Source organism: Pholcus phalangioides, unplaced genomic scaffold (genome assembly GCF_987345545.1).
Source record: "Pholcus phalangioides strain wild (caught in Gottingen) unplaced genomic scaffold, Ppha-v1.0 ptg000001l_1, whole genome shotgun sequence".
NCBI lineage: Eukaryota > Metazoa > Arthropoda > Arachnida > Araneae > Pholcidae > Pholcus > Pholcus phalangioides.
The window spans coordinates 7,515,870-7,527,950 of record NW_028301594.1 but is presented as its reverse complement, the minus strand read 5'-3'; the positions used below and the strand labels follow the sequence as shown (position 1 = coordinate 7,527,950).

The 12,081-nt window shown below is 39.4% G+C and overlaps 1 protein-coding gene across 6 annotated transcripts in view; it reads left to right on the top strand.

Annotated features, from left to right (window-relative positions):
• LOC149089787 (acyl-coenzyme A diphosphatase NUDT19-like) overlaps positions 1-12,081 on the top strand; it is a 53,677-nt gene that overhangs the window by 35,687 nt on the left and 5,909 nt on the right. For 5 of the 6 annotated variants that reach the window (XM_089247464.1, XM_089247446.1, XM_089247473.1 and 2 more), the window contains exon 2: positions 6,991-7,742. In XM_089247464.1, coding sequence (XP_089103590.1) covers positions 6,991-7,742 — 752 coding nt within the window. Of the gene's footprint in view, positions 1-1,385; positions 1,786-6,990; positions 7,743-12,081 lie in introns of those variants that run through there. The other variant, XM_089247479.1, reaches the window with a different exon arrangement.

Here is a 12,081-nt window from a genome sequence, read left to right as displayed (position 1 = left end):
ATAGGAATATAAATACATTTATCTCTTCTGTTGGGAGAGAGAGATTTATGTTGAAAGTTATTATTTTAATCAAAATTATTGCCGTTGAACTCAATCGTAGAGAGATCGTAGCAAATATTGGTTAATCAGTTTTTTTTTGCTTATTTTGTTGTGGGGGACAAATTTTGTTCCATTTCGGGTTGGTTTCGGTTTCGATTTTGTGCGTGCGCAAATAAATTAGTCACGATTTTAGCGCTATCTATCGTCAACTTTAAATACTACTTTCTAATTTTACACGTACTATAAATTTTGGCTGTATTTTTGCACTTTTTATCGTTTTTCCTATCTAAGAAATCAAGTTCTCAAAAAAATAATTAATTATTTTGATGTTATGCCCACTTATAAAATTATCGATGCAGTGAAATATCGGTTAATACTATGCCTCGTCTACTTTCATGAGGCTGAACCATTGAAATAACGTTAAAAAAAACTTGTTCATTGTGGAATTTTTTTTTTAATGTTTTGAGCGCAAACCAGGGCTGGACAAATCCATTGCCCGAAAATTTTTTATTGGGCTATGATTATTTTTTCCTTGGTGGGGGGGGGGGGGTTGCCAATCTTCTTGGTAAATCTCAAAATCCATCACTGAAGAGGACCTTCGTGTTAATGTTGGCATGTCCGGGACCCATTTTCAATACGAAGAGAACTTGGGCAAAATAGGAATTAGGAGGTTCTTATAACAAGGGTCAAAGATGTTTCATTATTCAGTGAATATATGTTGTTTGAATTTTGGGGCTCCAAAGTTATAGAGGCCCTGGGCAAATTGCCCCACTTGCCCATGCGGAAATCAGGCCTTGGGCATGTCTACATAAGAAAAAGAGGGATGGATGACTGTTTCGCTTGCGGTTCGAGTAAGAATAATCTGCCAAACAAAAATTTAGATGAAAATTTTACCTGCCGTGTTAAAAAAAAATCAAAGGACGAGGGTAAATGACCCATCTTTCTGAAATTGAGATGTGGGCAATATCTGCTTATTCTTTCTGAAAGATGATTCAGCGTCAGGGCAATCGATCTACACCAGGAATCATCCCGCAATAGATAATTATCCGTTGTGTAATGTTGGAATCAATATCCTGTTTCATTATATTCGCCCGCGATTCCGTGCCGTTAATTCATTGCCGTTACTCAATCGACTTTTATAATTGAAATGAAACGTCTCGAACTCGAAGCCAATCACGAAGAGTTTCTCTCGAATAAGAACAGTATATATAGGGCGAATACAACAATGGCAGAAGTAAAAAGTAAGAAAAAGAAAATGTCATATAGTCTGTAAAGATTCCGATCTTGTCTTGGCGGAAATCTTGGCGATGAACTTTTTGTTAGTGTTAAAATCGAGTTCTTGGAGACAGGACTCCAGACTAGTGTGTTGTTGGATGCGGATGAGAGAGGCTGCTTGCTGATTGGCATCATCCATAACGGTATCGAGAGATAGGTGTTTACGACTTCCTCTTGAGTCGGTCCGTTTACTTTTCGACAGTGTGCTGAAATAAAGGCATGTTCCGTGAATGTGGTGTTAGTCGTCATTTTCATGCTGAGATTTCATCCATGAATCTTTATTGGGGAAACGAAATGAGAAACAGTGACGTGTGTGACCTGAGGATTAACGATAACAGAGAACGGTTATTCAGCGGAACATGTGCTTCATCTTAGTATCATCGTCCATTTAGTTGTTTCTGTTGCATCTTGTATTTTTTTTTTTTTTAACTTTTTGGATTTTCAAATTTTTTTTGTTCTATTCCATGTCGGGTAAGTTCTTTTTGGTATTTTGTGACTATCAGTAAGCAATTAGTTTGTATAAGTTAATCTGAATTTCCTATAAAGGATGTTGCGTCAAATGAAGAAGTTATGATTGGGATCGTAAAATTGTTTTGTTTTAGAAATTATTCGAGATTTCTATGCAAAATTATAAAATAACTTTCTAGAAAATTTCTTAGTGATGGATCTTGTTTTTTCTGGACCTTTGCTCTTAATTTGAAGGGTGTCGCGATCTCTAAGGCTTCAAAATGATTCCATTTTTCAGAAATGACTTTTGCAAATCAAATGAAAAAAATTCAGTGTTGATCGGTTCTTTCAAAAAATAAAATAATGAATTACAGTGTAAAAGTATTCAAGAACCAAACTTTGGACGTATTTTTCTCACATCGAATTTCTGAAATTTTTATGGATCATCCGTAAGGTTAAAAAAAAATACAGCACCAAAAACTCTGAAATTTTGTAGAAATCTTTCCTACACATATTTGGGTAAAATGAACCTCCGATTTAACAATTGACCGATGAGAAGTATTTAAAAAAAATTAAATTTATCCCTTTTTTCTGAAATTTTTAATTTGAAATTTATCTTTTTTCAAATTTTTAAAATTCAGAAAATTCTAACAAATCGTCAGATATCCAAACTTCGATTTTCATTTCACAAATACACGAAGTATAATATTTCGTAAAAACCGTTTTACCCACATTTAATGCTGTTTCTTTCCAAACTATCCTCCGTTTTTCGAATTTGAATATCTCAGTGAATATTTCACTTTGAAACAGAACAGGAACTTTCTAATTGGGTTTTTCAGCACAGGATGTTCGTATGAAAATTTAATTTTTTTTTTATTTCAATAACTATACAACCTCTTGCAACATAAATGACATAGTAGAGTACTACACGTTATTTGGATACTTTTCTAATTGGAAGTATGCCTATAAAATCAACGGTTCACCAGTAAAATGCTATTCTCTCTGTTACCTACACACCCTGTATAAGCCATGGCTTTATTACTGAAAATTTAGGTAGTTTCAGAGGATTTAGAAAAGTTTAATTTCTAAAAAAAAATGGCAGTGACTTTTCACCCTTTATTTATTTAAAAATTTACACGCCGAAAAATTCATCAAAGATACCCCATCCTCAAAAAAAAAAATTCCTCAGAAGAGATAGTCTCTATCCGGACTCAAGACCAGAAAAATTTCACCCCATAGAGAAGAGACTCTTTCACAAAGGTTACGTAGTAGTTATAATCGAACTATCCTCTCCCCAAATATTGATTTCGAATTAATAGTTCAGATCTAGTGATTGAAACATGAAAAGCCAGAAGCATGGACTTATTCGATTTCATTGCATAAGCCACGATATCTCTCTTCCTGGTTACTCATTCATCCAAACTCAATTAGAGATCTTTCACCTACCTCATTAAAAATGAATTAACTCCTATGATGAGTAAATATGTAGTTCCTCGTGGCAAAGTTACGTCAGTATTTTCTGAGAACTCGTTCACCTTCCGGTTTAGGTTTTGCCTTGCGCCGTAGTCATTATCTTGGAAGCTTTTTGTTTCTTCCTCTGATCAAGACTAACTAGTTTGAGAAAATCGTCACGTTATCAATATAATCTTCATACTTCCTGATAATGTATTGAGATTCGTAGGATAATTCTTTTCTAAATCGATCCAACTTTGTATTGCGGGGGGGGGGGGGATTCAGCACATCGAACATTACAGAGCCTCCACGACTATACGGACGTTTTAACAGCTGGCTGATGTGCGAAGAATTTAAGAAAGAAAATTCAACTGGCTCTCTCTGTGGCAAACTCAGGACTTCTCGCATTTTGGACGAGCGCACTAGACCAGTATACTACAGAAGAAACGAACTTCTTTCCCTAGAGGTTGTATGCGCTGAACGGGACCGTAGATGGAGAGTCAGACCCAACTCAGCTACAATGACCACCTGATGGTGACTTATCTGAAGATGACGTCACACTCCTTTATTCATACGAAGGTTTTAACAGCTGGCTGATACGAAGATGAATTCAGGAAAAAAATTCCACTGCCTCTACAAGAAATCGAACCCACCAGTCGTCCATGCACGATCCTGCATTCAGCGCATATAAGTTCTAAGGAAAGAAGTTCATTGCTTCTGTAGCATACTGGTTTAGCGCGCGCGCTCAGCACGCGAGAGGACGTGAGTTCGATTCCCGTAGAGCAGTGGTTCTGAAAGTGTGCTCGCGGCTCCTAAGAGTGCCACCAACCTCTGGCAGAGATGTCGCGAAGAGTAGGTGTATTGATGTGTGCCTGTTCGGTGCTTTGAAATGATTCATTTCTAGACCATTCTGGACAGCCGTGGATAAACGATGACAAGGCCAAGGCAGCCACTGGTAAAAAAAGTTTGAAAACCATTGCAGTAGAGGTAGTTAAACTTTATTTCCTGAGAATTCATCTTAGCATCAGCCAGCAGTTAAAATCTTCGCATGGATAGTGAGGAGTGACATCACACACACACACACACACACACACTTGATTGCGAAGGTCGCTATCATACCGGGCCGTAAAATATAAGGAGCCTTGAAACTAGACTATGATATACTTATTACGTTACGAGTATTTTGAGTTTTTGTACGCATAGAAGAACAAAGTACAAACATGATCATTAGAAAAAAACCTTTGGCGCACATGGTTTGTGAATGGGGCATTGATATTTGACAGGGCCCCAAACCTAAACCTTTATTTGGCTGTGCCACTGATTTCTAGAAATGAATTTAAAAACCTTGAAAGTATGGATGGTCGATAAAAATGAGGTTCCTAAGTAAGAGCTTTGTCATCCTCTACCATAATCCTGACACCATCGTTAGCTTCCGGGCAAAGAGATTCTTTGGGATCCTGTTTCCAACTGACTTGGCGTGCGAGACACCACAATTCAGAATCTTTTATGTGTCAGACATAATTTTGTTTTGTATATTATCTCGTTAACCTTTTCAGCAGCATTGACGAGATATCTCGCCTCCTTAAAAGCTTCTTGTTTTAGCATTAGCAAGTAAAGATATTTTGTGAAGTTGATTTGTCACTGGAACAATTTTCTCTGTAGCCCCCTTACTTTGCATCTATAAAAAAAATCGGAAGAAAGCCTACTTCATTGAGGAAAATATGTAATTTTAGAGAGAGGTTTGATAATTTCCACTATGCCGCGGAAAGGGTTAATACTGGGGCCCTTCTCAACCAGGCAGGCAAGATGGTCTTGTATATGGAAAAATCCGCGACACAGGATTTACAAGCTCAGAGTTAGGACTTTAAGAGGATCCCGTAAATTGATTTTCGGTGAAAATTAAAATAAGTTAATCCTCGCTCGAGTTTACGCCAGAGCCGACACACCCCTTACGGAATGTATATAAAATTTTTAGAGGGCCGCAAAATAACCAGGTCCGGTTCTATTAGTTAGCATAAGTTATTGAAATTTTGGGGCTCATTGTGATTGCTTCCCTTACCTATGGAGAAATAGAGACCTGGTCTGACTATATGAACCCTTTTTATGGAAAATTTTATTCTTATCTTCCTCAACTTATCTAACATAATTTTTCATGATTTTTACAATTATTTTAACATTTAAAACTTGTGATGTAAATTCATGAAAATCGCTCAGAATCAGCAACAACAGAGGTTGATGACCTGACCTTCCAAAAAATGTAAGGAGGAAGAAATACATATTTTTCATAAATTAAAAACCAGTAAATGGTGATCCTTTCCTTTAAAAATTCGTGCTGAAATGTCAAAAATGAATCATCTTCATGGTAATAATATTTGCTATTTTAAAAGCGCCCCTAGTCCTTGAGACGGCCGTGTTTGTGGAACAGTTTCCAAGAAATTATCCGAATTCGAAGGAATTTTCTTCCGGTGGCTGTCACCGAGAATTCAAAAGGATTCAGTTCAAGAGTTTTTTTTATTTATTTATTGGCAGTGCAACCATTTTTGCTACATTTACTCACGTAAAGACAGTTGTTATCGTTATTATTATTACTACTACATTCCGTTCGGAAAAGATCGCGTGCTCGAGAAATCTTGTCACGTTTTCGCTTATGTAAGATTCCGAGACCTTCCTCTGCCCGCCAGCGAAGCCACGACCGAAACTGTGTCCAGCTGATGGAATAATTCGGTCAGTGACTGGTCCATTATTATTTTTATTCTTCTCGTTGCCCTTCTTATTTGGGTTCTTGGCCTCTTCTGCTGGTTTTCTTGATATACAGAGGATTGCGAAATAAATGAATACTCTGTAGTTTTCTTTAATCTTTTGTTCCGAGAAAAACGTACTTATATGGATATTTTTGCGACTGTCGTTGGCGTAAAATCTTCATTATGGCCGGTTTTGTTTATTTATCTTATTCATTTATTTATTTTGCATGAGATTTCATATTTCTCTGATATTCCGTAGCCATATCAGTACGATTTTTTTTGTTGTACCAAAGGATCTTGACCTTTTTTAACCGCGACCCAAAATCAACATCCCTATTAACTTTGCGACCCATTCCGAATTTTAAAAAATGCTCATTGAATATTCCTAAATAACAAAATGCTTGGTTTTCAAAATTTCCCAGTAAGTCCTTATTCTCAATTTTCAAAATTTGTGAAACCAGTCAATGTTATCTCAATGGTTGTGCTGATGGGTCCTGAACCCTGGTCCACCCGAATCAAAAAGGATCCCATAAAATATTGGTGACTTTCGCTAATTCTAAAATTTTTTTCTTTCATAAATTCTGAATTTCCATCGATTCTGGGATTATTATTAACTCTCATTAGGTTTTAGTTATTTCTTTTATAAATTCTGGAATTAAATATTTCTTTCACTAATTTCAAATTTTATCAACTCTAAATTTTCATTAATTTTTGTTTGGTGAGTTAATATTGTTCATGTAGATATTTTGCAGCATATCTGCACATTCTTTAATAATGTTACGCTTTTTGAACACCAACTCTCCCCACACCCCAAAATTTATAAATCATGGCTCAAGAGGGCCCAAAAAAAATGTCTAAAATGCAAAAAGAGGGTGACCGTTAATCAGGGGCTTTGAACTGCATACTTTTATTATACAAGAGAAGATTATTATTTCGCAGTAAAAGAGGGGTGACCGCATCTGAGGGGGGTGTCTATTAAGAAGGTATTCTGTATCTTTGACTATCCAATTTTAAATTGTTCGTCTTCTCTTTTCAGAAATGGAAAACATCCCGCCATGGAAAGAAGCGGCCAGTGTGATAATAGTCGTCCGAGCCACGCTCCAGGAATTGGTCGGAAACAACTTAGCCATTATGTTAAGACGAGCGAGATCGTCCAACGTCGACCTGGCAGCCAGGAACCACTGTGACTACAGGTTGCTGATGGTGAAGAGAAGCAGCCTGAGCTCTTTCATGGCCAACGCCTTTGTGTTCCCCGGTGGACTAGCGGAGCTCAGCGACTATTCGCCAAGATGGTACGAAGTGTTTGACGCCCAGGGAGTCAACCGCGACTCGATACAGAAATTCGCCAACAAAGTGGACGGGCCCAGACCGTGCATGATAACCGAGTCCGTCACGCTGGCGTGTGCCAACGTCACCCCGAATCAGGACCCCTTGCCACCGGACGTCGCGTTACGGATAGCTGCCATACGCGAGACCTTCGAAGAGACCGGAGTGCTGCTGATGACGCGGTTAAGACCAAAATCCGGCAAAAACTCCTCTTCGAAGACTCTCTACGAGGATATAGACTTGGCCGCGTGGCAGGAAAAGATCAGGAAGGATCCGCTGGCCTTCACGGACTTCTGTCTCGAAGCGAACGTTTGTCCCGATATCTGGTCACTACACGAGTGGTGGGACTGGCTGACGCCGACCTCCGTGGGCCACAGACGCTACGACACTATGTTTTATGTCTGTTGCTTGGACAAACAGCCGGACGTTGTACTGGACCACAGTGAAGTCATTACGCTCAAGGTAAGCTCTTCCCATTTTGATATACAGTACCTCTACTCAGCTGTTTTAGTTTTACAGTTACACCTCGTTATTGCGAACTTCAAGAGATCGCTATATCATATCTAATAAAAACACGTACCATCAGACTAAAGCTTCTATTATAAGTTGCGTTCACTGGGTTTTGAAACTGTAAATTTGATTTCATCAGCTATATTTTGCATTTTTAGTATGACCAAAACGGTTTCCCACCTTTCATTGCAGTCCAGAATGGGTTTTCCTTCTTATAATGCAGTCCAAAATGGATTGATTTTCCTCTTGCAAATCGTTCTAAAAATGGGTTTTCTTTTAGCAATGCCAAAATGGTTTTCCTTTCTATATTGTATCCCAAAAAGGGTTTTCTTTTTGCAATGCGTCCTAATACGAATTTCCTACATGCAATGCGGCACCTTTAAATATCTGCACACCCCGACAAAAAAAAAAAGACTTATAGGTCTCCAGCGTAAAAGTTCAAGGGTCACATCATGTAATTTAAAATTCTCTTCCACGCACGCACACGCACAAATGATTAGAAAACCAATCTAGAAGGCCCGTTAAAAAAATCCTACTCTAAATAGTGGAGGAAGGGAGTCTTCATCTTTTGCTGTTTGTGATAGTGACCTTCAAAGCCTAAAACTCATAACTTTTGCATAAAAAAATCAAGAAATTTATTAAATTTTAAGATAGGGTTAAAATAGTGACTCTACCACCCTCTCCCCCCTCCATGAGTGTAAATACGTAGACAATGTACGGGCACCCTTGACACCTACCTCCTGCCCTGGGTTTGACAACTCCTGATTTAGACTCTATTTTCAATACTGTCTTAGGGCTTTCATGTATTTTCATATTGCCAGACGTCCCATAGGGTACGTCCTATAGAGACGTCCTAGATCAGTGGTTCTCAACCTTTTCAAGCCTACGGCCCGGTTTCATTCATTTTTGTGAGTCGAAGGCTCAGTCAAACACACGACCAACAGAAAATGAATGATATCAGAGCCCAGTTGAGAAATACTGTCCTAGATACTACTTACGGGATTTGATTACTTATACTGGTTGGGGGTAGGCCTCACCTCAGTCGAATTTTATTGGAGTAGGATCCTTTAGTGACCTGAGGTCCAAGTTCCCAGCGCTCTGTGCATTCAATGCATACATTGTGTGTGTTCGCAAACATCGAATTAAACCATTCCGTAGTCTAGACGCAGACCGGATCCTGGGCTATATATCGGGAGGGCGAATTAGTATTTCGATGAAACTCGGTATATAGGATATACAAATCATGGGCAAAAGAAAGATTTAATAAAACAAATAGTTCAACTTTTGACCACCAGGTGAAAAAGTGGTGTTTTTTTTCATCGCAGGTATCTTTCTCCCATGGTCCAAATAACGTATACACCAAGTTCCAATGAAATATGGACGCTACATAGGTCAGCGTAGTGCCAGTATAATAGAGCCTTCAACTGACACTACTCAGCTCAATTATACTGAGCTCTCGTTGTGGTGATAGTGACAAGAACCGAGAGACACACAGGCTTTGTGACACTCGGTGATATAAGCGCATTGTCCCTGAGGACTCGGGTGCCTCCGGGGGATCTAACCATTTATACAACTTGAAAATATATGTATACATGGGCATTGCCATTATGCACATCGCCAGTAAACCAGTATAAAATTTATGATCGAAATTTGGTGATTGAGGTAAATAAATCATAATTCCCATTGTGGTGAACGTATTTCATTGAAACATTGGTATAGACGTTATTTGGACCATGGTTATTTAACCAAAAGATAAGTGCCCATTTTCATCTGGTGGTCGAAAATTGAACTATTTTTTTATTAAAATATTAAACTATTTGAAATGAATTGAACTAGTTTTTAATTAAATCTTTCTTTTTCCCATGGTCCATATACCCTATATATCAAGTTTCATCAAAATACTCCCCATCAGAATGAGCGCTACATATGTCTGAGTAGTGTCAGCTTATTCATAACCATCCTGTACAGTACATCCCGTACTTAATGAGCCAGAACATATTCTACTGTATTTCTGGCTCTCAAGAGGGAGATCGCTCGTCCCCGATTGGATCCACGCCTAGTCCCAGACTGACCACTTCACCAAGTGACTGACCACTTCACCAAGTGACTGACCACTTCACCAAGTGACTGATTTAAGACTGACTAAGATCAGTTCTTATTCATTATCCTTTGAGCGATGCTAAAATCGTACATAATGACGATGGTGATTGAAATTAAGCATAAATTCTTTTGTTGATAATGCATGCCGTCCTGTTTAGATGGTTTACATCAACTAGAAAGAACGCAAACCATCCCAAGATGGTCTCTCTCTGGGCTGTCAGCGGTCATGCCTGTCTGTCTGGATACAAATCTCGTTAGCTAGGACTTCTTCAAAAAGCCGTATCTTTTTGACCAGTCCGAGGTCAATTCTATTGTGAAGCGGTTCTCCTAACACCATTTCGAGACAGTTTCATCATCACCATCGTCGTCCACTGTCCATGAGAGTTTATTTCTCATTGTCTTGCCCCCTCATCAGCATATTATCATGTGACCGCGCGCGCGCGCACGTCACCGATAAATAGAAACACAATTCGGAAGAGTTCTTTAGGTGACCACACCTCTATAGCCGGCTGTCATTTTGGAGATTGATTTCCGGGTCGATGCATTAAAGATCAAATACGGCATCGATTTTTTTGATAATCATTAATTTTTTCATGGTTTTTAAGGAAAAAAAAGCCTTAGGGTGTGACAGAACCATCGATGATCATTTTCGTGTTCTGCGGCCTCGAACAGATGACCAATGACTCGACACGCAAAGGAACCCCGAGACTGTTTCTCGCATCGGCAGAAAGGGGAATGTGCCCACAAATTTCCAGGGTCCCGAAATTGAATCTTTTTGTATTTTCTGTACAAGGTCCATCACAGGACGCATGGCATTTTACTGGCAAACCATTGACCCTAGAGGCATAAAACTAATTAGAAAAAGTATCTACGCGACTAAGTCATTTATGTTACACGGGGCTGTATAGTTATTAAAATATAAAAAATAACTTTTCATACGGACACCGTGTGCTCACAAACCCAATTAGAAAGTTGCTGCTCTGGCTCTCCTGATGCCAACTGAAAAGATTTCCCGTTTCAAAGTGCAATATCGACTGACATTCAAATTCGAAAAAACGGAAGAAAGTTGGAAAAAAAACAGCGTTAAATACGGGTAAAACCGTTCCACTCGTTGACATTCTGAGTACTATACGTTATTGGGATTCTTTATCTAACTGGAAGTATGCCTCTAGGACCAACGGTTTGCCAGTAAAATGCCATGCGCCCCCGTTACCTACGCACCCTGTATATAGGCACAGCCCACATGACCCTCTTCCCCTGCGTACACCTCTACCTCGAAGAAGACTACATAATTATAAGGTACCCAAAAATATATATTTTCCCGGGGCCCAACGTAAACTAGGGAGGTGGAGCAAGCGGGTCTGGTGCCCCGGGCTCTGGACAAGACGGGGTGCAAATTTCACCCTTCAACCTCTTCTCCATCCTCTCGTGAAAATAATTTTTTCCTCCAATCGTCATTCAAATAGGACCAATTCCTTCAATTTTTATGAATTTTCAAACTACACTGTTGGCCACCGTAAATGCAACACCCTGAAGGAAGCATGCAAATAATATGAAATTTACAACATGCATTAGCGGAGGTGAGATATGCAAATGATTAGAATTTCAGCGCAGACGCACATCACGCGCGCCTGTGGCGCCACTTCAAAGCGCTATTTAAGGCTTGGAGATTTCGACGATTTGAAGTACGGCAATTGTGTTTTTCTTGTGGTTTTTTCAAAAAAACGATCAATTATGCCTCGTAGAAAACAGCGATCATCTTTTGATCAAGTATCCGAGTTCGACAGAGGAAGGATAGTGGTCTACCGAGATTGTGGATTATCTTTCAGGGAAATCGGTAGTCGTGTTGGACGAAACCAAACAACTGTAATGCGGATATGTGATCGTTGGATGCAGGAGGGTACGACGGACCGACGTGCTCGATCGCATCCACCTCAGTGCACCACTTCACGTGATGACAGGCGTATTGTGCGTATGGCAGTGACGGATCGCTCAGCCACATCACGAACCATAGCATAGCACATTCAGTCTGTACCGCATCATCCAGTGTCTGCGCGTACCATTCGATGCCGTTGACAGCAGAGTGGTCTGTCCGCAAGACGTCCATTGCTTCGTCTACCCTTGACGCAGAACCACAGACGTCTCCGCCGCCAATGGTGCGATGAAAGAAGGATGTGGACGGCACAATGGA